Raw genomic sequence first — 26,827 nt, 5'->3', positions numbered from 1 at the left:
TCAAACCTGCTCAGTGTCTATTTTCCTGCATTGGTGAGACATAATATGTCAGCAGGCAGGAGGACAAACTAAGACTGAACAGAGCCTTTCCTGGTCCTGAAACATCCATCTTCAAACCCAGGAAGAAGTCTGGTGTTGGCTTAACAGTTAAGGTGGCTGGCTTAAGATCGTAGTTTTGAGTTCAAGCCCCTGTCGGTCTGTTGAATTAACACCAAGTGTGTTGACTTAGCCTGTCATCCTTCCACAGTTGGCAAAATGAGCATCAGATTCCTGATAACAGGGGGCATTGCATCAGTGGTACAGTTGCACCCTCAGAAAATGATGGTCAAGCAGCTACAGGCTGTATATGAATAAATAATACAGGAAAATACTGCTTTCTTTTATGTTCTAAACAACTCTTTTATTCATGAAAAGAAATAGCACAAAAACAATGCACAAACATGTTAATTAACAATACAGTTTGGACAAATTTTTAAGTTTAAGTCCCTAACCATATTTTCCCCATTACCCCCGAAGCTTACGCATCACAGATTTTCAAGAATGTAACCCCTACGAACGGCAAGGCTTTCCTGTATGCACTTGAACACTGCGTGGAATATAGTGTTGTGTGAACTCTCGTTTACTCGTGTCATCGTTTGTTGTAATCCATCCCTCCCCATGACCATTGTTTCTCTTAATAAATGTACCTGGTCTCGGGGTGAATTCTGTTCGTTGTATTTCTCCTGCATTGAGGAAGACCGTTCAAGGGCTAATTGGTGACGGTGAGTCAACACCGTATTCCCAGATCGTGTCGCACGTCAATCTCGCTCAGTGCATCATTGGCATGGTGCTGGGTAGATTCGGATTTCCAATTCACACAGTATCGCACACACAAGATCTACACTATATTTAGCATCTTTAACCCACTCGGAGTGATATGCACAATATATATGTACATAGCATTTACCTTAAACAGAAAAAGTGCCTTTGAGTCCAATCAAAGCAAATAGGAAGTTTATCTGAAAAGAAAGTCAAAGAACGTCCAATGTCCTAAAGGACACCGTGGGATCTTTAACGTCCACAAACTATTAAATGCTGGCAGATGGAATGCCTAGTTTAACATCCACCTGAGTGACAGCACACACATTGATGGTTGCCCAGGCAGGACAATGCAAGGTGATAGTTTATAGCTGGGCTGGGATTTAAACCCAGGCTCGACAATTCCAAGATGATTGAGCATACCTCTGGTAGGCTATGTTGCCCACCCAGTCCCAAATGGCAACATTATTATATTAATCCGATAAGCCATATTTTGTGGACGTATCTCCTCAGAAACTGCTGGACGGATTGTCGCCACTTTCGGCATGCGGGTGCTCTGTGGTCTAATGTACAGCATAGGCTGTGTGAGATTGCGCCAGATGGACAGGTTTGGGAATTTTTGGCGATTTTCTAATTTTTACATTCATTTGCATGGCGACGTGTGACGTCACCGCTGAGAGGCGTGATGACGTCATATGACATCGGTCATTCGCTGACGTCATTACGTCTGTCGTCGATAGACCGTCACTGCCGAGAGGCATAATGCCACTCTGAGAAAACAGCGTCTGCAATGTAAAACCCTCTTCTGCACATGCTGACTAACTCAAGGTGAATTTGACACAAAAAATGTAACAAGAAACATTGTATATAAAGAAATTCTATAAATCACATTGTCAACACTGGATATATTGACGTCCTAACGAACCCTCACTTTAGAAACTTCGCGCAGAGCGCGGGTTTGGCTCGTAAATATTAATGGGAAACATGCACCTCACACTCGCTGAATAAAATACATTAAAAATCCCAAAATAAATCAACATACTTTATTGGTATTGATAAAATAGAATCCAGTGTCGTTTAAATCATGGTTGAATCAATATTGCTCATCATGAGCATCAGATCAAAAGGCCCAAACATTTGAGACCCAAATGGTAATCGTACATTTAGAAAAGGTCCCGTGTTAAGTGTTTATGGAATCTGCAGCATTTTCATTGCTGACAATTCAAATTTCAATCTCATCATGTGGACACCTCACCTCAATTTCCGGAATATCAAGTGTTTTTCACCTCTGTTCATACAAAACATTATCCTTGGCTATAAAACGAGTGTTTCATCAAGGTTCCGAATGGTTCAACACAGCCAAATTAGCAGAGAAGTAGTGTGCACACACAAGAGCTTAGGAAATGGTGAGTGGAAGTGAGGAAATGGTGAGTGAAACACAAACATTTTGCAACAAAAACTGTGACACAAGTGACCGTTGGACCTCGTGATACTCCACAAGTCAACCGATGCTGATTAAACCAAAGTGGGAACGAAGCTGCTCGAGGAAAACAAAGGTAAGGATCGTATGAGGGACGAGCCTGATGGAGGCCGGAAAGAATCCCTGTGAAGGCACAAGCACGTTTGGGAAGATTTACAATTTGTAATGCGAAAATCAGCATACTGTAGGTAGCACTACAGGTACTACTGCAGCAAGGGCCAATCTAATATTACATATATGCAAAAATAGGACCACGTGTCCTGAAGCTCACCTGCATCAGGAGCAACAGTCACCCAAAGCCCCCGCAGATCCCCTTAGACTTAGACCCTGATTTTCTTAATGCCATGAACAAACTTTGTTACATTACGGGTGGTGAAGGTTGTGGTGAAGTTTCATTGAAATCATGTGTGTAGTTTCGGAGAAAAGAGCAAATACCTATTTTGGGGGGTCAACAATCACTGCACCCCACCCCCTCCCCAGTAGACCCTTGTAACGAGCACAGATTTTGATGCGGTCGATACACCTTGGTTAGACATCAGATATGAAGCTTGTAGCCAAGTTTTATCAAAATCATGTGTTTGGTTCAAGCGATAATGACTGAAGTGTTTACAGACTCACTGACTGACTAACTCACCTACGGACACTGCACAAGCTGACCTGACTAAAGTCCAGATGACCTAAAATCATAGAATGTTTCACCACCACGGAAACCCATTCCATTCATTTGTAATTCCCTCCCCCTCCACACTCCCCCCAACCCCCACCATCCCACCTCCTGCAATTATTGTCTCCCAACCTCCTGTCCCCCCTCTCTTCCCTCCTCCTCTGCCTTACTTTCACTTTAAGTTACCTCACACCTCCACCTCTAACCCCCCCTCCCACTCCCAATGTATACAACATGTATAAATGGGCTCTCACAAAAACATATCATCATGTATGGTGCATGTTTGAGGAGGACAGCAGAGAAGCAGACAACAGAAAGAATTGGAGGAAGAAAGGAGAAAAGAAAGGAGGAAGTGGGTAATAAATACAAGATGACTTGCCTTATAAAATGCCTGTGGTCCCAGTTTCGCCGTGTCTATTACACAATGCAGGACACCCTGCAGAGAAAACAGCCTCGAAAACAATTCGCTTTTCACCCCAAAAGATGGACAAAATTCCATTCGCTTGCCTATTACTACCCACCATTCCATTAAATTCGCAAGGAAAACGCAGCAGCCAATCAACTTATTACAACCTGCTCAGAAACAACAACAAAAAGCAGGTCAAAAGCATTAAACTTCATCGCGTTGAAAACAGTGCCCCACGTGGTGCATGCGGAGTCAGGATTTACAATAAAAATTTTAATGTTGGGCATTTAGAATCGCCCACTCAATGGACCATTTAAAAAAAAACAACTCCACGTGGCCAAATGCAGAGCCATGATGCAATCGGTACACAGCTCAAGTGAGCATTTTAAAACAGTTTACACTCGAAAAATACATTTCTGTCAGTCTGGTAAAATCATAGAATTCAGATAAAGCGGAAAAGCAGTTGATAAAGCATTTCAAAAAATTTCCATGTGGGTGCGGTTTGTACTGTGGCTGTGTCTCCGAAATAATGTTCAGGCCATGAAGGTTCGAGGCTTACCCTGTATTCCCCTTTGGAGTTCATGAGGCGTGTTTTGAGCACATCAAAAGGTTGGCATAAAACAGTTGCACATCCACCCTGACACCAGAGCACATGAAAATGAGGCATAATGCTTCATCGGCACAACATACTATTGCACTCGCAATAATACAATGCAATCAGATATAATAACTACCAGTACAAATACATGTTACAGCTACACTGCAGGGAATGAAGGGACATTTCTACAAGGTAGTACTCATAATTGTGGATAGTTTGCTCAACTTCGATTTGTGAGGAGCCCCCCTCCCCACCCCCACCTCCAAGATCATGAGAAATAACTTTGGGAGGACATAAAAGTAGGATAGAAGAGTAAGGTCATTGATGGAGCTATTTGTGGGGAAGGGCCAGAAATTCAGTAATAAATAGATAGTCCCTAAATAGGACCAATATTTTCAACAGCTGTTAAAAAATAAAATAAAATAAACAATGCGAGACTCACAGCGATGAAGCTGGACAAGAAATGAGTGAAAACGTTGTCTCTGAAAAGTCCCGTGTTCAGCACCAGCTGTTTCGCTTGGTCATAGCATGAGAGCTAGAAAGCACACAGTACACTCCGGTCCATCATGTAGTCACGTGTCAGAATCTCGTTTGGGACTTCAAAACAGCCAAGCAGGCAGGTGGTTGCGAGCATTAGTTTACCGAATCAAATGTGTTGTTTGACTATGTCTCAGGAGATGCCGGTATACTCAAAGGACTAGAGTTCGACAGTTAAGAGCTTTCGTCTCACCTGACCCACTGTGACAATGATTCCACGTGAAGCAGCCATTGAAGACCCTGAAAACAAATTGCGCAGCCCCTCTGTGAGAGGGAGACAATAAAGGTCATGGTGGAGAACAAGGACGTTTTGCCAATGTTTGTGCCTGCAGTAAAGGCAGAATTCAGGATGGACATAGGCATAGTTTGCATATTGCCAATAAACTAGCTAAGTAATCCACAATTAATGCACAGAGGAGGAGATATCAACCTTACCCTCACACACCACTCGGTAAATCCCATCCACTGCATGCTTGTAACTGCAAACAAACAAAAACAAACATACGTTTTTTGTTTTTAAAAAACATCAAACAGTAGAGCACAAAAGCCATAGGATTTTCAAAATATGATGATCTAAAGGACATTGATTGACTTAATTTCCGATTCCATTTTCTTTAAAACATGAAAAAGACATCAAAATAATAATGAGGACAACTGCCACTATATAACTGCTGGCAGTGATGACCGGGTACCAAGACGTCCGGCTTTGATACAACACACGACTGATGAGTTACTGACCGAATAACATGAAGTGTTCAATCTATTTATTACGTATGCAGTTACCCCTTTTTCCTGGGGGCATCGTCAGTATCATTTGAATTGGCGTTTGAATTACCTGAACACGAAGCAATAAATGTACAGGAAATGTCACCGTGGATCCACAGGGTAAACCGGAACTCCGTCGAGTAATACGGAGCCCCCCACCCCCCCCCCCCATAGTCTCTCTACTATGTGGAATTGATGAGTTATGGACCAAGTAACAAGCCGCATGCAATAAATTTATTACGTAAGCAGTTATCCCTTTATCCTGAATACATAGTCGGTATAAATTGAATTTTGTTCAAATAACCTGAAAAAAGTAATAAATGTGGACACCATGGATGCAGAGGGTAAAGCGGGATACCCCTTACTCTAATGAGGGCCCACAAGTTTCTCTACGATGCGGGATTCACAAGTTTTGAATCGAGGAACAAGCCACATTCCATACATTTATTATGTACACAGTTGACCATGTTTCCTGGGACCATCATTGGTATCGACTGAATTGCTACTCCTGAACCCTCAAACACATGCAGGCACAGCCAAGTGAACCTTATGCAAAAAAATTTTTTCTAAAAGTTCTCAGATTTTAATAATTAAATAATTTGGGCTGCCAGACCTTGTGGCCGATCGAGTTGGAATTGAAAATGGGCATAATTGTGAAGCTTCACATTGATCGATGCAGTGGTTCCAGAGTAAACATTATTTAATATTTCACTTCAATCCAAAATGGCTGTCAAACCATGTGGCCGATCGGGTGGAAATTCAAAACTTACATTCCACATCTCTGCTGGATCATATTGTTACGAATTTTGGCCCGCCCGGCGTGCGATCAGCCACGTAACTCGAATCGCGACGCGTCGCCCACCGGAACGGACAATTCAGTCGTGACCCTCCTGGAACTACCGCCAGGAGCCAGTCACGGGTGGGGGTTTAACCTCACCACGATCGTGCCAATTGCCCACCCGTGCAGGATAGGGTTGCTCATCAAATTCGACCTACCTCAGTACCTGCGCGAGTGGTCGACTGGCGATCGTACCTCGCCGCAGGTCGACTTCGGACACGAACCGCTTAAGCGGCTCATTCCGTGCTGCAGGGATAACCGAGCGGAGTTGTCTTCAACCTCGACGGTTCAGATTATTTACCGGGTGTTTTAAACCCACTACTATCAATCCCTTACGTGATGCAAGATGGAACTTTCAACAAAGGAAAGGACGAAGCAAAACGGGAAACAGTTCAACAAGCAAGCACCTTTATTTCACACATACAACACACACACGTAAGGCAGTAATGCAATGTGCAACAAAAGCCAAAATGCAACAAAAGCAAATGCACTACTACCGACTATAATTATTTACAACACTTAAACAATTATACTTGTTGGGACTCGGCGCCACATCATTCATTCAAAATAAACAGGAAAGACCTCCCCATAGGCAGGGAGGTAGACGGGGTCCGTGGACCAAATGTGCGCAGAACCTGGAGGAGCGGCAAGGTCCACAAGACCGAAAAGGTCTTACCCGCGTCCTCGTGACGCGATGGCGGGCAAGCCGCAATATCCGCGCAGCTACGCCCCGACTCCGTGCCCCTGGCGTGGTCGGTGAGCTCTCTCCGGCGTGCTCCGCGCAAGCACGGTTTGGTCGGCACCACGGTTAGGGTGGGGAATGAATGGGGCCACCGGCACTATCTCAGCGCGGATGGGGGGAATTGTTGATGCTCAGGGTTGAGCGAGGGGAATGGCTGGTTGGCTTAGTCACTTGTGAAAGCGAAGGTGGCTCGATTCCAGCGACGAGACGACACCAACGACGAGACGAGCGAGCCCCACACTACAACGAGTTCCACACAGACTCGCGTCTTTTATATACCGGGGGAGGAGCCTGTATGCAGATTTTAGGATCAAAACGCAATTGGAGGCGGGGCCACGCCACCCTCTGTTCAGCCATTGGTGTGGCAAAAAGGGGCGTGAGCCTCTTTTGATCCGAATTCCTTCCTGAGAGGAATTCACATCCATCACGCTTGGAGGCGGGGCCACACCACCCGACGCTCGTCCATTGGACGGATGAAAAGGGGCGTGAACCTCCCCTGATCCTAATTTCTCTCCCGTAATGAATCCATTGCATTCGTGGCTTGCTGCGTTCGGCAGCAATCACCGAACGGCTTCGGACAGTACGACGTTCGGTGTTGACTGGTGGTGGGGTCGATGGTTATGGAAGGAGAAAGGCGAAGGTGGTGGGGGGTTTGCTGTGGTGGTTTGGTGGTTGGCGGGCGTCGTTTGGGAATGGCGTTGAAGCGATATTTGCAGGATGGAGTTGTGGAGGTAAAGAGGCGAAGGTGGTGTTTGAGTTGTTGGTGGCTTAATGGTCCAAAATAACGATAGAGAAAGAAAAATGGCTAACTCAAAGCGTCGCAGCCCAGATGAATCACACATATTCCCTCTAAACAACAGGTGTGGGCTAACTACACATGAACTTATCGATATATCTCACCTGAGATATATCTTTATGGTGTCTTGCAAATTTCCACAGCCGTAACAATATCTTTGAAGTTTCACATTGAATGATGCAGCGGTTCCAGAGTAAACATTATTTCATATTTTTCCTTCAAGCCAATATGGCTGCCAAACCATGAACGTTTTGTTCATCATGGATAGGCGGTTATACCTGTAAAGTTTTGCCACGATCTGTTGAACCGTTTCAGAGTAGAAGACTTTTTAAAAAAATTTATTTTCAACCCAATATGGCTGATGAACCACATGGCCGATGACATCAAAAGCTTATGTTCTGCCTCTAATGGGGTAGGGGATAACGCATGTTGAGTTTCGTGTTAATCGGATAAGGTGCGTTTTTCTATCCAAGGTGGCTGCCAAACCATGTGACTTTTGACATCATAATTTTTATCGTATATGCAGCCATGGCGTTAGATGATAGTTGCAAAGTTTTGCTTTGATAGGATAAGTGGTTCCAGAGAAAACATTATTTAAGATTATTCTTAAATCCAATATGGCTGCCAAACCATGTAACCTATCAATTATTCGTTAACAAACTTATATCCCCTTGCCTTGCAGAATACATGTGTGAAGTTTCCTCTTGAGCTGACCAACTGTTCTGGAGAAGGTGTTTGAAGGTTTTAGTGGGAATTCAATATAATATGGCCACCAAACCATGTGACCTATTAATTAGAAATTACCAAACTTGTTCAAGCATGTCTGGAGGAAGACGCATGTGAAGTTTCGCCTCAATCTGTTCAGCTATTTCGGAGAAGAAGATTTTTTAATTTTTTCAATTTTCAATCCAATATGGCTGACAAACCACGTGACCTATGACATCATAAATTTACATTTGCCTCCAATGGGGTAGGGGATCAGGTCGATGAAGTTTTGTGTTAATCGGGTAAGGTACGTTTTTCTATCCAAGATGGCCACCAAACCATGTGACTTCTGACATCATAATTATTTACCATATATGCAGCCATGGTGGTACATTATAGTTGCCAAGATTCGCTTCAAAAAGATAAGTGGTTCCAGAGAAAACTTCATTTAATATTTTTCTTCAATCCAATATGGCTGCCAAACTAAGTGACATCAATTATTCATGAACAAACTTATATCCCCTAGCCTTGGAGAATAAGTGTGTAAAGTTTCCCCTTGATCTGTCCAGCCGTTCTGGAGAAGAAGAAGAATTTTTTTTTTTAATTCAAAACAATACGGCTGCCGAAGCATGTGACCTATGACGTCATAATATTTTTTTTCAACAGTGAGTTGTTGAGTGGATGACGCTCAAGAAATTTCAAATTTTTCCGATGCAGCATTCAACATGTCGAATTTTCACCGGGATACCACTTCACCGATGATGTCACAAAAAAAACACTTCTTCCTCATGTTGAGTTCTTGCCAGTTGCCAGGTTTCAATTTTTTCCATTGTGTGGTTTTGAAGGTACAGAGGTCCAAAGTTTTTCGGATTTTCAAAGATGGTGCCAGTACAATGTGACCTATGATGTCATAATTATCAACTGAGTATGCCACCAAAAAATATACATGTTGTGGTGAAAATTTTGCATCGATCAGACTCACAGTTGCCGAGAAAATGAATTTTAAAGTGAAAAAAACCTGAAAATTGTCAAAAATTGCCGGTGGAACAAAAATAAAAAACACAGCAAAAATAACAAGTCTGAAGACGACGATGGTTCACGAGCGGTATTTGACGATGTAGATTGTTTCAGAAGTCAAGGATGAGACAATGTGATAATGTTTGACCATGTTATAAAAATTATCAACATGATGTGGTACGAGTGACAGGTTATTAGCTGCAAAATGTGGAAAACCCGGTTTCATTCAACAACTTTAAAAATTTGACCTTTGCATAACCTTTAAAGGTCCCAAAACAATGTTGTGGACATTAAAATAAGGAAACAGGATACGTGCCTGTTTAATGGAGTTAGTTCATCGAAGAATGTCGAAAACCCGGTTCGATTCCCACAACTTTGAAAATTTGACCTTTGTGAACTTTAAAGGTCAAAGGTCAAGGATTATGACCTTTGGTGCAAAACTTCCTCTGGAACATTCCAGGAACAATATAACGTCATATAGGCTATATGGCATTTCACACTCCTCGGATTATCCATACTTTGATGAAATCAGCGTAAAAACAAACTTGAAGGGGGCGCCACGGGCAAGGTGTTCGAGATGGAGAAAAATGGTTTGAAGACTTTAGGTGGGGAATGACCTCAAGATTATGCATAAAAATATTGTCATCCCAGCTCTCAAAGTTTGGGCGGTTGTCTGATTTTTATGTAAAAATTCGAAATTTTCTAAGTTCATGACCTTGTGACCTTGACCTTGGGACTAAAATAAAAAAAAATCGAGCTCCGTGGGGCTATGCAGGTGCCATTGGGCTAACCAAATACTGAAAACCCCTGCCAGATTCGACAAACCCCCTAGGAGAAGATGCAAATTGAAATCGGCTACCCCCTAAAAAACACTTCGCAATTTTCTAAGTTCGTGACCTTCTGACCTTGACCTTGGGACGAAAATGAAAAATCGAGCTCCGTGGGGCTATGCAGGTGCCATTGGGCTAACCAAATACCGAAACCCCTGTCAGATTCTACAAAACCCCTCGGAGAAGATGCAAATTGAAATCGGCTACCCCCTAAAAACATGTTTTTTGGGCGTGGCTCCACCCATAATGGAGTGGAGCATGCCCATTTTCAGGAAAACACAACTATATCATGATATAAACCTCCCACCAAAATTTCATCAGGATCGGATCAAAACCCACGGAGCTATGCTCGGGACAGACAGACAGACAGACAAGCCGGTAGGTGGACATGGGAAGTCGATTACCCAATAGAACCTGACACGATGAGCCCGTTCGATGGGGAATGACCTGAGGATTAAGCACAAGAAAATTCATGATTCTAGCTTCAAGGGTTAATGCTGCAGATTGTTTTTCATTAAAATACCCCCACATTTAGAGGTTTTTTGGCCGTTGCTAGGCAACGGAGGGGTCCATAGCAACGGTTCTTTCCCACACGTAACTAGGACATACCATGAACCTACCATGCCAGTTTCATGTATATCTGACTCATAGTCTCTGAGATATAACGAACTTCGTTTTTTTATTGTTTTCAACCAGGGTTCATTCAAAGTCTATCTTCTCCGACAGTTTTCATAGGATCCGGCTGGAAATTTTTGACAATATGGCTGAATGTACTGCCCACAGTCGCTCGTGGCCCGATTTTTGAAAAAATATTTTTTCATGATTTTTAAAAATTTCAAAGTCCCTTTGCTCGGCAACAGTGGTGTCCAGGGCAACGGTTCTCATTTTCACACAATAGGTCATGGTATGAACCTACCAACCAAGTTTCATCGAAATCGCCATTGTATTAACTGAAATCGCCATTTTAAATACTGATAATAAGGGTAGAACAAATCTCCAAAAATTTTTTTTTTTCGACTTTCTCGACTACCAGACAGACAGACAGACAGACAGACAGACAGACAGACAGACAGACAGACAGACACACAACAATAACGAATATAGTGGTCACATATTTTTCGTGAACCAATATAATTTTCGTGAACCAATAGGTTACCCAGCCTTGAAGGCTTGGGACCCTAATACTATATTATTGTAAATAATAAAGTCGAAGGACAGTCTTTGATGTTGCGATGTCACCAGATATGCCTCCACCCACAATATTACATCATTATACATACTTGTATAGTTTGAATTGAATCCCTGAACCCAGATTCAAAATATTAAATAATTCTGGTTGCATCCTATCAGGTTGAAAATTAAAACGTATATTCCCCACGACTACTAGATCATAACTGTGACGTTTCACGTCGATTGATGAAGCAATTCAAGAGAAATAATTTTTTTTAAGATTATTGTTCAATCCAATATGGCTGCCAGACCATGTTCCCTATTAATTATTCGTGAACACCCTGGTATCCACAAGGCTTGGGTAACATGTGGGTGAAGTTTCCCCTCGAGATATCAAGCCATTTCAGAGAAGAAGATTTTTGAAGGTTTTCATGTTAAAAACAATGTGGCTGCCGAACCACGTGACCTATGACGTCATCAATTTCTTTCCCCCCACACAATTTAGCCTGAGATGACCCTCAAAAATTTTCATGCCGATCGGATAAAGCGTTCGACTTACACAATTTCAATGTCATAAAGAAGCCACCTATGACATCATTTAAAAAAAAAACGTCACACTCGTTTCCCATGGGGAGTACGTCACAAGTGCCATTTCATTCTTTTTTTTCCGTGGAGCAGTTTCAGAGATACAGAGGTCCAAAGCTTTTCCTTTTTTCCAACATGGTTGCCACACCCCATGATCTATGGCATCATAATTATTGCTAAACACTCTACATGAGTAGTCACACCAATGGTGAAAATTTCGTCTAAATCAAACAAGCGGTTGCAGAGAAAATTAGCATGGACGGACATACGGACGGACAACCCGAAAACAATGCCACCGGCGACTTAATCAGAGGAGGCATAAAAAAAAGATACCTACTTGCGACGCAGCTCAACTGGAAGCTTCATATCATTCTGCATCCTGGAAAAGAACAAATTTAAGATTTTACTTGAGCATGAACACATTTCTCTTTACACACATGATTACCAACGAAGCTACAAATGGAAAGAGAGCAATGGATTGGAATAGACAGACAGTGATGTGAAACAGAAAATAAATAAAGATGCCAATGAATGAATGTGGAAACGCGTGTGCCTTCCATCAGATGGATGTTAAGCGGGCGACCCGTCTACCGGAATTAGTTTGGTTGACGTTAAAGATCTCGTAGTGTCCTTCGTGAAGAGTAGATGAGCTATTGCCAGCACCGTGGCCAAATTACAAATTGCTGCCCAACATACAGGGGCCACTGCAGTCACGGCACTGCAACACCCGAGGGAACTGATGCTAATTTGCAGCCACATGCTACATACGAATGTAGAAAAGGAAGCCAGCAGGTAGATCTTGGTGCAACGGCTGTCACGACCTGAATGGTTCCTCACCTTACATTTACCAAATCTGCAGGAGCTCCAACAAATCCTCCACAGCACCCTGATACCCAAAGGAGAAAAAGGGGGAGGGGGGAGGAGCATTCAATTTACCCTTTACTCCATTGTACGCACAATTTGTGGTCAAGGGTATTCATAGAGCAAAATAAATGAAAAATGAAAGGCCAGCCATTATATTGGTATGTAACAGCTGATTTGACCTCTGAGCTCAGTCTGATAAAACATAGTGTTGCAGAAATGACTTCGAAGGCATAAGAATGTATAGCTTAGAATAATTATATCACTTACTGCATGTTTTAGTGTAAGGGTGAGGTAAAATGAACTGTTATGATCATATAATGTTTTTGTACACACTGTCAAGGCTCATGAGAGCCAACACACACAACATACAACAAGGGGAGCAGGAGACAATAGGGGTGGGGAGAGGGAAGGAAAAACACAGTGTGGAACAGAAACATGAGGAGATCTATGGAAGGGAACAGGATGGGGTGGAGTACACGGGGTAAACAAGATGGACACTACAGGGACTTTCGGGAAGGAAAGCAGGGAATTTGAAGGAGGTGGGTTTGGGGTGGGTTAACAGGGGTAGAAAAGATCGTGGTTTTGGATGGGGGACTGATAAGAGGTGGTGGTGAACAGCTGTTTTGTAGACGTGGAGGGAAGAGTGGGATTGAAGAGAGTGTGGGAGTTTGTTCCGAAGGTGGGAAAAAAAGGAATGAAAGTGTGAATGTGAGCAATGATTCTTGATTCTGGTAGTTTTACCAGAAGGGGGTTGCTGGCCGACCATGGGTGCCCTGCGGAAATATGGGGGGGGGGGACGAGGTCGGAGAGAAGACGGTATAATACAGAAAGACCATTGACCTGCCTACGATGAGAGAGTGAGAGGCCCAAAGACTCAGCCTCACCACTGGAGATACCAATGATTCTAAATACCTTGGTTTCCACAGCATGAAGCCAAGAAAGGTGAGAGGCAGGAGCACCAGCCCAGAGGGGAGAGCAGTAAGTACTCCATCAGGCTGTGCATGAAAGCTTTGTATGTGGTCAGGAGCTCAGGTGTGCCAAGAAAGGTCTTTGCACGACGGAGGATGTCCAGTCGGCGAATGGCTTTGGAAGCCAGGTTAAAGAAATGTGGCTTTCCCAGGAAAGATCATGGCAGATAGTGAGACCCAGAAGCTTGAATGAAAGGACTTCTTCCAGAGGATTGTTGAGAAAGTAGATGGGAGGGGGGGGTGGTTCCAGATGGTCCTTTCGGAGAGACATAGTGAGAGTGTGAGATTTGTCAGGATTGAAAAACATAGGCCAAGTGTTGGACCAGCTTGTAGTTTTATCCAGATCTGCAGAGAGTGAAGAAGCTGCTGTTTGCCGATCTGAGGGTTGACAGATGGTACGGCAGAGGGTGGTCATCAGCAAAGAGATAAAGAGGATTTTCCAGAAAGTTGGAGAGATCATTGACGCAAACCAGAAAAAGAACAGGGCCCAGAAAACTGTCTTGAGGAACTCCAGCCTGGACAGGAAGAGGGGATGAGAGAACTCCATTTAGGATTTTAGGGCCACACATTGGCTGCGACAGGAGAAGAAGTCTGTGAGCCATGAGTGGAGATGGCCTTGGATACATTAGGAAGAGAGTTTGGTGAGCAGGGCAGGGTGCCAGACCGTGTCAAAAGCATGCGATATGTCCAGGGGGATGGCTCTGATTTCATGTCTGGCATTGAGTACCTCCATCCATTGTTGGGAAAGCAGAAGCAGCATATCCAGGGTAGAGTGACGTGGTCGAATCCAAATTGATGATCAAAAATCAAGCCATTGGAGAAGAGGAAGGATTTAATGTCTGAAGCGATGATGGATTCCATAACCTTGCTGATTGGGAGAAGGCTGATTGGTCTGTTGTTGCAGGGATTTGTGTTTGCTCCTTTTTATGCAGGGTGGTAATGTTTGCTGATTTCCAAGCAAATGGCAGATGACCATGAGCAAATGAGAGGGTGAATAGAACAGAGAGAGGGTGAGCAAGAGCAGCAGAGCAGGTTTTTACGACACGTGGGCTGATGCCGTCTGGACCGGTTGCAGAATCTGAGTCGAGGTTTGAGAGCAAGCTCTCCATCTTGTCAGGAGAAAAGGACGCAGAGTCCAGGAACAACTGGGTAAGGTGAGTACAGAAAGCGATGAGTTTGGACACAAGACTGTGATAGGAATATGCCTCGATAATTGTATAGAAAGCAAGTTATCTCCCCTCCCAATGTTTGTTTCTGAAACCGCTTCTCCCTTTACTCCTTTTCAATGTTTTACCCTCTGTACATCTGTATTTTATGTCCTTTTGGGAAATAGCAGCCTTTCTGGCAAAGCAATGCAAAGGTTCAGGAACATACGGTGCGAAGCATTGAGCAAATCCAGAAGGACTGAGAAGGTTTGAGGTGGGGTTTTGGCTCAAGTGGAGCCTGAACCGCCAATGGGTGCAGATTGGGTAGGCCTTGATAACGTCACCCGACACTATAAAAAGGGCTGGAGGACAAGAAGCTAAACTAACCTGGTCTGGTCTGGGGTTCGGCTGGGGAAGACATGCGTAAGAAACCTCCCGTGGAGTACCTCCCACCAACCCCACACCGGTTCTGGACGAAAGCTGCTGCTGCAACTCAAACCAGCTCTTCCACCAACACGCGGTACCCAATCTGCCTGCCTGCCTGCCTTTGGCCACCCCAGTTTGGCAGTCATCCTGCAGGACTTGCGGCATCTGCATGGGCCGTAATTGGTTATTCTGTGTCCTGTCAACATCCTCCCTGGTCTTTCTACTGCTGAGTGTCTGAGGCCTAAAGTAGAGTTAAGGATCCTTTGCTTGTACGAATCCCCGAGGCACATATTTATTTCATTGTAAATTACACGAAAATTATTGCATTCCTGCTCTCCCCTCCCTCGCCACCCCTCCATTTCATTTCAATACACACTTTAAACTCACTGGGTCACTGATTGAGTTTTTCGGATGACTAACGATCGCTGCTGGAAAAGCTACATTGGCTTTTATAATTCATTTAGAGGATAATTGGGTTTAAGCGCATACTGCTCAATTAAACCCACTCTCTCACTGGGCGAGGTTGTCCGCTCGTCCTTCCATTTTGGGTCCCCGGCATGAAGAGAGGTCTGGCATGCTTCCCAATTGGCCTTGGTATCGGATCACATAAGCCATTGATCTGGCCCAGGGCATCTGGACCGATTGGCCAGCATGATATCCACAACATTGGTTCGTTAGGATTGGGATCAGGACACCGGCCTGAAATAAGCAACTGCAACAATACCATCAGACTGAGTTCATAGGTCAAACCAGCACGTCTATCTTTGGTACTCCCATGCAACGATTAAAGCAATGCAGCCAAAGAAGAAGTTATTCAACATTTGAAATAATTGGACAGCACATGTATAACACCTTGATTAACCTTCTACTACTAAACTTGCCTTGAGCCAACATCCTCAAACACCTCACCTCTACAGCCCATTGCTTTCCTCAGACTTTGACCATACCCAATCCCCCCCCCTTTCTTACCACCAAGTGCAGCAATGGCCACTTTTTGGTAGAATGGAAGTGGTTTCTTGTCTTTTCTCATCACCAAATCCCTCGCGGTCTCATAAATCGCAAAGCGAGTCAGGGAGTATGTCAACTAAAGGCAAACAAAACCAGACAAACAATACCTCCCTGAGTCGCAACACGCCAACACAGTACACAAGTAAACAGGTTCAAAATGAAGACAATTCTACAACAGTACCAACATACCAGTCATTATCCACTTCACAAAGTCTGTATGCTCTTATCCCAACTCTCATGGACACATGTATGGCAGGCATTTGTAAAGGCAAAAGGATAGGTATGATTGGAACTTCTATACGAGTACAAATCGCAGGGATCCCAGATTAAAATCTCCCACACCCTGTTGACCTGTCTATGGTCTGCAAAGGTACTTGGAAGTCATGTATAGGAACTCTGATGTTTCATATTGTCCTCGTCACCTTGTGCTACAAGTGATGCGTGTACAAACTCCACCAAGAACCACTTGATTTCGACACAAACTCAAAAGCAAAGAAATTTAAATAAATAAGGACTTCTTTCTTGGTTACCTGTCTGCAGAGGGAGGCGCTGAGGCCATTGTATAGAGCCAGAAAGCCATCATTGCGGACAACATGCACCGCCATGCGGGTCATACGCATTTTAGCCTCTTCCTGTGTCTGAAGGTGCACCTGATGGGTTTTATGGAGAGGGAGAGAGAGACAGAGAGACAGAGAGACAGAGAGACAGAGAGACAGAGAGACAGAGAGACAGAGAGACAGAGAGACAGAGAGACAGAGAGACAGAGAGAGAGACAGAGAGAGAGACAGAGAGACAGAGAGACAGAGAGACAGAGAGACAGAGAGACAGAGAGAGAGACAGAGAGAGAGAGAGAGAGAGAGAGAGAGAGAGAGAGAGAGAGAGAGAGAGAGGAATGCCATTTTGAGAAGGAAAGGTGGAGTGGGAAAGATTGTGAACATGAGAGGATGAAGGATCAGAACAGATGCAGAAGAAAAGAATGACAGGTGCTCATTCCACAAGATAAACAAGGTGCAGTTGAGGTTCTTGAGAAAAGGACCCAAGGTCATATGTAAAGGGATGAATGGATTTAAGGTTTGTAAATAACATCAAATGGTTCTCATACCAGTTTTTCACAAATCAATTCCAACAGGAAAAAGCACATTCTATCAAAATGACATCAGCAATTCTTCCTTATCAAGGTGATGGATGAGATGAGGTGAAGGGCGAAGTGATGATGTGACAGGCTAGGTGAGGTGAGGTGACGCGACGGGTGACGCGTGATGCGACGGGTGACGCGACGCGACGTGACAGGTGACGCGATGTGATGCGAGTGATCTGATGTGAAGTGATGTAATGGGCGAGTGATGTAATGGGCGAGTGATGTGATGTGATGTGATGTGATGTGATGTGATGTGATGGGCGAGTGATGTGACGTGATGTTGTGGGCGAGGTGATGTAATATGATGTAATGTGATCTGATGTGATGTGATGGGTGAGTGATGGGCGAGTGATGGGCGAGTGATGTGATGTGATGGGTGATGTGAAGGGTGATGTGATGGGTGAGTGATGTGACGTGATGTGTGATGGGCGAGTGATGGGCGAGTGATGGGCGAGTGATGGGCGAGTGATGGGCGAGTGATGTGATGTGATGGGTGATGTGATGTAATGGGCGAGTGATGTGATGTAATGGGCGAGTGATGTGATGTAATGGGCGAGTGATGTGATGTGACATGACGTGATGGAGTGGGTGATGTGATGTGACGTGTCGTGATGTAATGGGCGAGTGATGTGATGTAATGGGCGAGTGATGTGATGTAATGGGCGAGTGATGTGATGTAATGGGCGAGTGATGTGATGTGACGTGACGTGATGGAGTGGGTGATGTGATGTGACGTGTCGTGATGTAATGGGCGAGTGATGTGATGTAATGGGCGAGTGATGTGATGTGATGTGATGTCGTGGGTGACGTGACGTGACGTGATGTGATGTAGTGGGTGAGGTGATGACGTGACGTGACGTGATGTGTAGTGGGTGAGGTGATGACGTGACGTGACGTGATGTGACGTGATGTAGTGGGTGAGGTGATGTGATGTGATGTAGTTGGTGATGTGTGATGTGTGATGTGGGTGCCGTGAGGATGATGTGAGGTGATGTGATGTGATGTGATGTGAGGTGATGATGTGACGTGACGTGACGTGATGTGATGTGATGTGTAGCGGGTGAGGTGATGACGTGACGTGACGTGATGTGACGTGATTTGATGTGATGTGATGTGATGTAGTGGGTGAAGTGATGTGATGTGATGTAGTGGGTGATGTGATGTGATGTGATGTAGTGGGTGATGTGATGTGATGTGATGTAGTGGGTGATGTGATGTGATGTGATGTAGTGGGTGATGTGATGTGATGTGATGTAGTGGGTGATGTGATGTGATGTGACGTGACGTGATGTGACGTGACGTGACGTGATGTAATGGGTGAGGTGATGTGATGTGATGTGATGTGATGTGATGTGATGTAGTGGGTGAGGTGATGTGATGTGATGTAGTGGGTGATGTGATGTGATGTGATGTAGTGGGTGATGTGATGTGATGTGATGTAGTGGGTGATGTGATGTGACGTGACGTGACGTGACGTGACGTGATGTAATGGGTGAGGTGATGTGATGTGATGTGATGTGATGTGATGTGATGTGATGTGATGTGATGTAGTGGGTGATGTAGTGGGTGAGGTGATGACGTGACGTGACGTGATGTGTAGTGGGTGAGGTGATGACGTGACGTGACGTGATGTGACGTGATGTAGTGGGTGAGGTGATGTGATGTGATGTAGTTGGTGATGTGTGATGTGTGATGTGGGTGCCGTGAGGATGATGTGAGGTGATGTGATGTGATGTGATGTGAGGTGATGATGTGACGTGACGTGACGTGATGTGATGTGATGTGTAGCGGGTGAGGTGATGACGTGACGTGACGTGATGTGACGTGATTTGATGTGATGTGATGTGATGTAGTGGGTGAAGTGATGTGATGTGATGTAGTGGGTGAGGTGATGTGATGTGATGTAGTGGGTGAGGTGATGTGATGTGATGTAGTGGGTGATGTGATGTGATGTGATGTAGTGGGTGATGTGATGTGATGTGATGTAGTGGGTGATGTGATGTGATGTGATGTAGTGGGTGATGTGATGTGATGTGACGTGACGTGATGTGACGTGACGTGACGTGATGTAATGGGTGAGGTGATGTGATGTGATGTGATGTGATGTGATGTGATGTAGTGGGTGAGTTGATGTGTTGTGATGTAGTGGGTGATGTGATGTGATGTGATGTAGTGGGTGATGTGATGTGATGTGATGTTGTGGGTGATGTGATGTGACGTGACGTGACGTGACGTGACATGATGTAATGGGTGAGGTGATGTGATGTGATGTGATGTGATGTGATGTGATGTGATGTGATGTGATGTAGTGGGTGATGTAGTGGGTGAGGTGATGACGTGACGTGACGTGATGTGTACTGGGCGACGTGATGACGTGACGTGACGTGATGTGACGTGATGTAGTGGGTGCGGTGATGTGATGTGATGTAGTTGGTGATGTGTGATGTGTGATGTGGGTGCCGTGAGGATGATGTGAGGTGATGTGATGTGATGTGATGTGAGGTGATGATGTGACGTGACGTGACGTGATGTGATGTGATGTGTAGCGGGTGAGGTGATGACGTGACGTGACGTGATGTGACGTGATTTGATGTGATGTGATGTGATGTAGTGGGTGAAGTGATGTGATGTGATGTAGTGGGTGAGGTGATGTGATGTGATGTAGTGGGTGAGGTGATGTGATGTGATGTAGTGGGTGATGTGATGTGATGTGATGTAGTGGGTGATGTGATGTGATGTGATGTAGTGGGTGATGTGATGTGATGTGATGTAGTGGGTGATGTGATGTGACGTGACGTGACGTGACGTGACGTGACGTGACGTGATGTAATGGGTGAGGTGATGTGATGTGATGTGATGTGATGTGATGTGATGTGATGTGATGTGATGTAGTGGGTGAGGTGATGTGATGTGATGTAGTGGGTGATGTGATGTGATGTGATGTAGTGGGTGATGTGATGTGATGTGATGTAGTGGGTGATGTGATGTGACGTGACGTGACGTGACGTGAGGTGAGGTGAGGTAAGGTGATGTAGTGGGTGATGTGGGGTGGAGTGGAGTGGAGTGGAATGGAGTGGAATGGAGTGGAGTGATGTAGTGGGTGAGGTGATGTGATGTGATGTGATGTGATGTGATGTGATGTGATGTGATGGAGTGGGTGAGGTGATGTGATGTGATGTAGTGGGTGATGTGATGTGATGTGATGTGATGTGATGTGATGTGATGTAGTGGGTGATGTGACGTGACGTGACGTGACGTGATGTGTCGTGACATGATGTAGTGGGTGATGTGATGTGACGTGACGTGAGGTGAGGTGACGTGATGTAGTGGGTCATGTGATGTGACGTGTCGTGATGTGACGTGACGTGACGTGTAGTGGGTGAGGTGATGTGACGTGATGTGATGTAGTGGGTGATGTGACATGATGTGATGTGATGTGATGTGGGTGATGTAGTGGGTGATGTAGTGGGTGAGGTGATGTGATGTGATATGATGGAGTGGGTGAGGTGATGTGATGTGATGTAGTGGGTGATGTGACGTGACGTGATGTGACGTGATGTAGTGGGTCATGTGATGTGACGTGTCGTGATGTGACGTGACGTGATGTAGTGGGTGAGGTGATGTGATGTGACGTGATGTGACATGATGTGATGAGATGTGGGTGATGTAGTGGGTGATGTGATGTGATGTGATGGGTGATGTATGTGATGTGATGTAGTGGATGATGTGATGTAGTGGGTGATGTGATGTGATGTGGGTGATATAGTGGGTGATGCGATGTGATGTGTTCTGATTTGATGTGATGTGATGTAATGGGGGGTGTGACATGACATGATGTAGTGGGTGACGTGACGTGACGTATCAGGCAAGGTGAGGTAATGTGATGTGATGTGATGTGATGTGATGTGATGTGGGTGATGTAGTGGGTGATGTGACATGACGTGACGTGACGTGAGTGATGTCGTGGGTGATGTGACGTGACGTGATGTGATGTGATGTGATGTGATATGATGTGATATGATGTGATGTGATGTAGTGGGTGATGTGACGTGATGTGATGTGATGTGATGTGATGGAGTGGGTGAGGTGATGTGATGTGATGTAGTGGGTGATGTGATGTGATGTGATGTGATGTAGTGGGTGATGTGACGTGACGTGACATGACGTGACGTGACGTGATGTAGTGGGTGATGTGATGTGACGTGACGTGACGTGACGTGACGTGATGTGATGTGATGTAGTGGGTCATGTGATGTGACGTGCCGTGATGTGACGTGACGTGATGTAGTGGGTGAGGTGATGTGATGTGATGTGATGTGATGTGATGTGATGTAGTGGGTGATGTGACATGATGTGATGCAGTGGGTGATGTGATGTGATGTGATGTAGTGGGTGATGTGATGTGATGTGATGTAGTGGATGATGTGAGATGATGTGATGTGTTGTGATGTAGTGGATGATGTGATGTGATGTGATGTAGTGGGTGATGTGAGGTGATGTGATCTGTTGTGATGTAGTGGATGATGTGATGTGATGTGATGCAGTGGGTGATATGATGTGATGTGATGTGATGTAGTGGGTGATGTGATGTGATGTGATGTGATGCAGTGGGTGATATGATGTGATGTGATGTGATGTAGTGGGTGATATGATGTGATGTGATGTGATGTAGTGGGTGATGTGATGTGGGTGATCTAGTGGGTGATGTGACATGATGTGAGTGATGTTGTGGGTGATGTGACGTGAAGTGATGTGATGTGATGTGATGTGATGTGATGCGATGCAGTGGGTGATGTGACGTGATGTGATGTAGTGGGTGATGTGACGTGATGTGATGTAGTGGGTGATGCGATGTGATGTGATGTGATGCGATGTGACCAGACGTGTCAGGCAAGGTGAGGTGATGTGATGTGATGATGTGGATGATGTAGTGGGTGATGTGACGTGACGTGACGTGACGTGATATGGGTGATGTAGTGGGTGATGCGATGTGATGTGACGTGATGTGGGTGATGTGACGTAATGTGGGTGATGTGACGTAATGTGGGTGATGTAGTGGGTGATGTGATATGGGTGATGGAGTGGGTGATGCAATGTGATGTGATGTAGTGGGTGATGTGATGTGACGTGATGTGATGTAGTGGGTGATGTGACATGATGTGATGTGATGTGATGTGGGTGATGTAGTGGGTGATGTAGTGGGTGAGGTGATGTGATGTGATATGATGGAGTGGGTGAGGTGATGTAGTGGGTGATGTGACGTGACGTGATGTAGTGGGTCATGTGATGTGACGTGTCGTGATGTGATGTGACGTGATGTAGTGGGTGAGGTGATGTGATGTGACGTGATGTGACATGATGTGATGAGATGTGGGTGATGTAGTGGGTGATGTGATGTGATGTGATGGGTGATGTATGTGATGTGATGTAGTGGATGATGTGATGTGATGTGATGTGATGTGATGTGATGTGATGTGATGTGATGTGATGTGATGTGATGTGATGTGATGTGATGTGATGTGATGTGATGTGACGTGAGGTGATGTGAGGTGATGTGATGTGATGTGATGTGATGTCGTGGATGATGTGATGTGATGTGATGTGATGTGATGTGATGTTGTGGGTGATGTGATGTAGTGGCTGATGTGATGTGATGTGATGTAATGTGATGTAGTGGGTGATGTGATGTGACGTGTCAGGCAAGGTGAGGTGAGGTGATGTGATGTGATGTGGGTGATGTAGTGGGTGATGTGACGTGACGTGACGTGGTGGGTGATGTGATGTGATATGGGTGATGTCGTGGGTGATGCGATGTGATGTGATGTGATGTAGTGGGTGATGTGACGTGATGTGATGTAGTGGGTGATGTGATGTGATGTGATGTGATGTGATGTAGTGGGTGATGTGACGTGACGTGACGTGATGTGACGTGGAGTGGGTGATGTGATGTGACGTGACGTGACGTGATGTGACATGTCAGGCAAATTGATGTGATGTGATGTGATGTGAGGTGATGGAGTGGAGTGGGTGAGGTGATGTGATGTGATGTGATGGAGTGGAGTGGGTGATGTGAGGTGATGTAATGTAATGGAGTGGGTGAGGTGATGTGATGTGACAGGTGATGTGACAGGTGATGTGATAGGTGATGTGATAGGTGATGTGATGTGACAGGTGATGTGATGTGACAGGTGATGTGACAGGTGATGTGATGTGATGTGATGTGACAGGCAAAGTGACATGTGGTGAAAGGTAAGGTGAAGTGACTGGTGTGGTGAAATGATGGTGAGGTAAACTAACCAGTAAGCCGAAGTGACCATTGAGGTAAACTGAAGAGTGAGGTGAAGTAACAGGTGAGATAAAGTAACATAAAGTGGCAGCTGACATGAAGTGACCAGTGAGTTCCAGTGATAGATGAGATGAGGTGAAGTGAGAGAGTAGATGAGGGGGTAGGTGAAGAATCAGATGAGGTGAAGTGTTAGGTGAGGAAAGGTGTTGGAAGATGTCAAATGATGTGTTGGGTGAAGTGATAAGTGAGTTGAAGCGACCGGAGAGGTGAAGTGACTGGTGAGGTGAGGAAAGTGGTGAAGTGGCAGGTGAGATGATGTGATCGGTCAAGTGTTAGACGAGGTCAAGTGACGGGTAAGGTGAAGTAACGGGCAAAGTGGGGCGAAGTGATGGGCAAAGTGGGGCGAAGTGACGGGCAAAGTGGGGCAAAGTGATGGGCAAAGTGACGGGCAAAGTGATCGGCAAGGTGGGGCGAAGTGATGGGCAAGGTGGGGCGAAGTGACGGGCAAAGTGTGGCGAAGTGACGGGCAAAGTGGGGCGAAGTGGGGCGAAGTGACGGGCCAAGTTGGGCGAAGTGACGGGCCAAGTTGGGCGAAGTGACGGGCCAAGTGGGGCGAAGTGACGGGCAAAGTGGGGCGAAGTGATGGGCAAAGTGGGCGAAGTGATGGGCAAAGTGGTTTGAAGTGATGGGCAAAGTGGGGCGAAGTGATGGGTAAAGTGGGCGAAGTGATGGGCAAAGTGGGGCGAAGTGATGGGCAAAGTGGGGCGAAGTGACAGGCCAAGTTGGGCGAAGTGACGGGCAAAGTGGGGCGAAGTGACGGGCCAAGTTGGGCGAAGTGACGGGCAAAGTGGGGCGAAGTGACGGGCAAAGTGGGGCGAAGTGACGGGCAAAGTGTGGTGAAGTGACGGGCAAAGTGGGGCGAAGTGACGGGCCAAGTTGGGTGAAGTGACGGGCAAAGTGGGGCGAAGTGATGGGCAAAGTGGGGCGAAGTGACGGGCAAAGTGGGCGAAGTGATGGGCAAAGTGGGGCGAAGTGACGGGCAAAGTGGGGCGAAGTGACGGGCAAAGTGGGGCGAAGTGATGGGCAAAGTGGGCGAAGTGATGGGCAAAGTGGTTTGAAGTGATGGGCAAAGTGGGGCGAAGTGATGGGTAAAGTGGGCGAAGTGATGGGCAAAGTGGGGCGAAGTGATGGGCAAAGTGGGGCGAAGTGACAGGCCAAGTTGGGCGAAGTGACGGGCAAAGTGGGGCGAAGTGACGGGCCAAGTTGGGCGAAGTGACGGGCAAAGTGGGGCGAAGTGACGGGCAAAGTGGGGCGAAGTGACGGGCAAAGTGTGGTGAAGTGACGGGCAAAGTGGGGCGAAGTGACGGGCCAAGTTGGGTGAAGTGACGGGCAAAGTGGGGCGAAGTGATGGGCAAAGTGGGGCGAAGTGACGGGCAAAGTGTGGTGAAGTGACGGGCAAAGTGGGGCGAAGTGACGGGCAAAGTGGGGCGAAGTGACGGGCAAAGTGTGGTGAAGTGACGGGCAAAGTGGGGCGAAGTGACGGGCAAAGTGGGGCGAAGTGACGGGCAAAGTGTGGTGAAGTGACGGGCAAAGTGGGGCGAAGTGACAGGCCAAGTTGGGTGAAGTGACGGGCAAAGTGGGGCGAAGTGATGGGCAAAGTGGGGCGAAGTGACGGGCAAAGTGGGCGAAGTGATGGGCAAAGTGGGGCGAAGTGACGGGCAAAGTGGGGCGAAGTGACGGGCAAAGTGGGGCGAAGTGATGGGCAAAGTGGGCGAAGTGATGGGCAAAGTGGAGCGAAGTGACGGGCCAAGTCGGGCGAAGTGATGGGCAAAGTGGGGTGAAGTGACGGGCAAAGTGGTTTGAAGTGATGGGCAAAGTGGGGCGAAGTGATGGGTAAAGTGGGCGAAGTGATGGGCAAAGTGGGGCGAAGTGACGGGCAAAGTGGTTTGAAGTGATGAGCAAAGTGAGGAAAAGTGATGGGTGAGGTAAATTGTCCGGTGAGGTAACTTGTCCGGTGAGGAAAAGTGATGGGTGAGATGAATTGTCCGGTGAGGTAAATTGTCCGGTGAGATGAAGTGATACAACGGGTGAAGTAACCAGCGAGATGAGGTGAAGTGACAGGGAAGATTGTCCGTTGAGATGAATTGTCCGGTGAGGTAAATTGTCCGGTGAGGTAAATTGTCCGGTGAGGAAAAGTGATGGGTGAGATCAATTGTCCGGTGAGGTAAATTGTCCGGTGAGATGAATTGTCCGGTGAGATAAATTGTCCGGTGAGGTAAATTGTCCGGTGAGATGAAGTGATACAACGGGTGAAGTAACCAGCGAGATGAGGTGAAGTGACAGGGAAGACGATATGAAGCGACAGACGAGATGAGGTGATGGGTGAAGTGTTTGACGGGCGAGAAGTGGTCGTCGATGTGTTGAACGAGGTGAACGTTTGACTGTGATCGGCCAGATGAGGTGAAAGATGGATTAATTTTGGCGAGTGGTCGAGCACACAGCGGCTGACGTGGCGGTTATGGAGAGAGACCAAGTTTATTCGGTGTTAGGAAAGGACACATGAACACGTGAGGTGAGATCAGGCACCTTGAGGAGGTCCAGCGGGTGTGTACAACAAGCCGCTCCAGCGGAAGCCAAACCGCCGAAGTACCAACGCGATCGCCGACTCGGCTCCGCCATGGCCGCGGAACGACTCGAGAGAGGAGAACGACCTGAAGAACCGATTAATGTCGCTTTCGTGAACAACTCGAACTACATTCCATTAGGCAAACTTCGTGTGGACTTTAATCTTCTCCTCGTAAACTCGTCTTGGCCGCCAGCTCGATATCCGGTTATTCCTTCGTCTTTCACTCGATATCCTTTAATTTATGCGAACTTCATCGAACCCTTTCCTCTTTTCATTCCCTCTTCCCTTCGATGCCAATCTCCTGTTACCTCCTTCCTCGGGCTTCGGTTTAATAACCTGCTTAACGAACTCACTTATAAAGAGGTATCCGCAAAACCGCGCGTCAGCCAATGGGCAAGCTCTTACTCCGACACACCCCACACGATGAACCAATCA

At 46.0% G+C, this 26,827-nt stretch overlaps 1 protein-coding gene across 2 annotated transcripts; it reads right to left on the bottom strand.

Moving 5' to 3' along the window:
* Window positions 1-1,827: 1,827 nt before the first annotated feature.
* SLC25A10 (solute carrier family 25 member 10) lies at window positions 1,828-26,794 on the bottom strand. Of its 2 annotated transcripts, XM_085858256.1 has the most exons (11): window positions 26,353-26,788; window positions 16,873-16,992; window positions 16,304-16,418; window positions 12,769-12,817; window positions 12,269-12,310; window positions 4,919-4,962; window positions 4,677-4,747; window positions 4,389-4,481; window positions 3,908-3,985; window positions 3,322-3,378; window positions 1,828-2,401 (listed from the first exon to the last, which is right to left on the bottom strand). In XM_085858256.1, the coding sequence occupies exons 1-11, from the start codon at window positions 26,443-26,445 to the stop codon at window positions 2,300-2,302; spliced, it is 864 nt and encodes a 287-aa protein (XP_085714382.1). In that variant the 5' UTR covers window positions 26,446-26,788; the 3' UTR covers window positions 1,828-2,299. The 2 variants fall into 2 exon arrangements, with proteins under 2 accessions (XP_085714382.1, XP_085714383.1); XM_085858257.1 differs by lacking the exons at window positions 1,828-2,401; window positions 3,322-3,378 and adding an exon at window positions 3,402-3,515 and having other exon boundaries at window positions 26,353-26,794.
* Between the last annotated feature and the right edge of the window lie 33 nt (window positions 26,795-26,827).

This window comes from Eptatretus burgeri, chromosome 15 (genome assembly GCF_056783735.1).
Source record: "Eptatretus burgeri isolate ZD-2024b chromosome 15, Ebu_testis_v1, whole genome shotgun sequence".
NCBI classification, from domain to species: Eukaryota; Metazoa; Chordata; class Myxini; order Myxiniformes; family Myxinidae; genus Eptatretus; species Eptatretus burgeri.
The sequence above is the reverse complement of the archived record's forward strand: the minus strand, read 5'-3'. Positions and strand labels throughout refer to the sequence as shown.

What these genes read in the sequence shown, in the direction of transcription:
- SLC25A10 (XM_085858256.1), bottom strand. Translation starts at nt 26,445, where the DNA reads ATGGCGGAGCCGAGTCGGCGATCGCGTTGGTACTTCGGCGGTTTGGCT. An exon ending in GGCCATTGCTGCACTTGGTG is followed by an intron (nt 12,818 to 16,303) that starts GTAAGAAAGGGG and finishes TTTGGGTATCAG; the next exon opens with GGTGCTGTGGAGGATTTGTT. An exon ending in CCAGTTGAGCTGCGTCGCAA is followed by an intron (nt 4,963 to 12,268) that starts GTAGGTATCTTT and finishes GTTTGTTTGCAG; the next exon opens with TTACAAGCATGCAGTGGATG.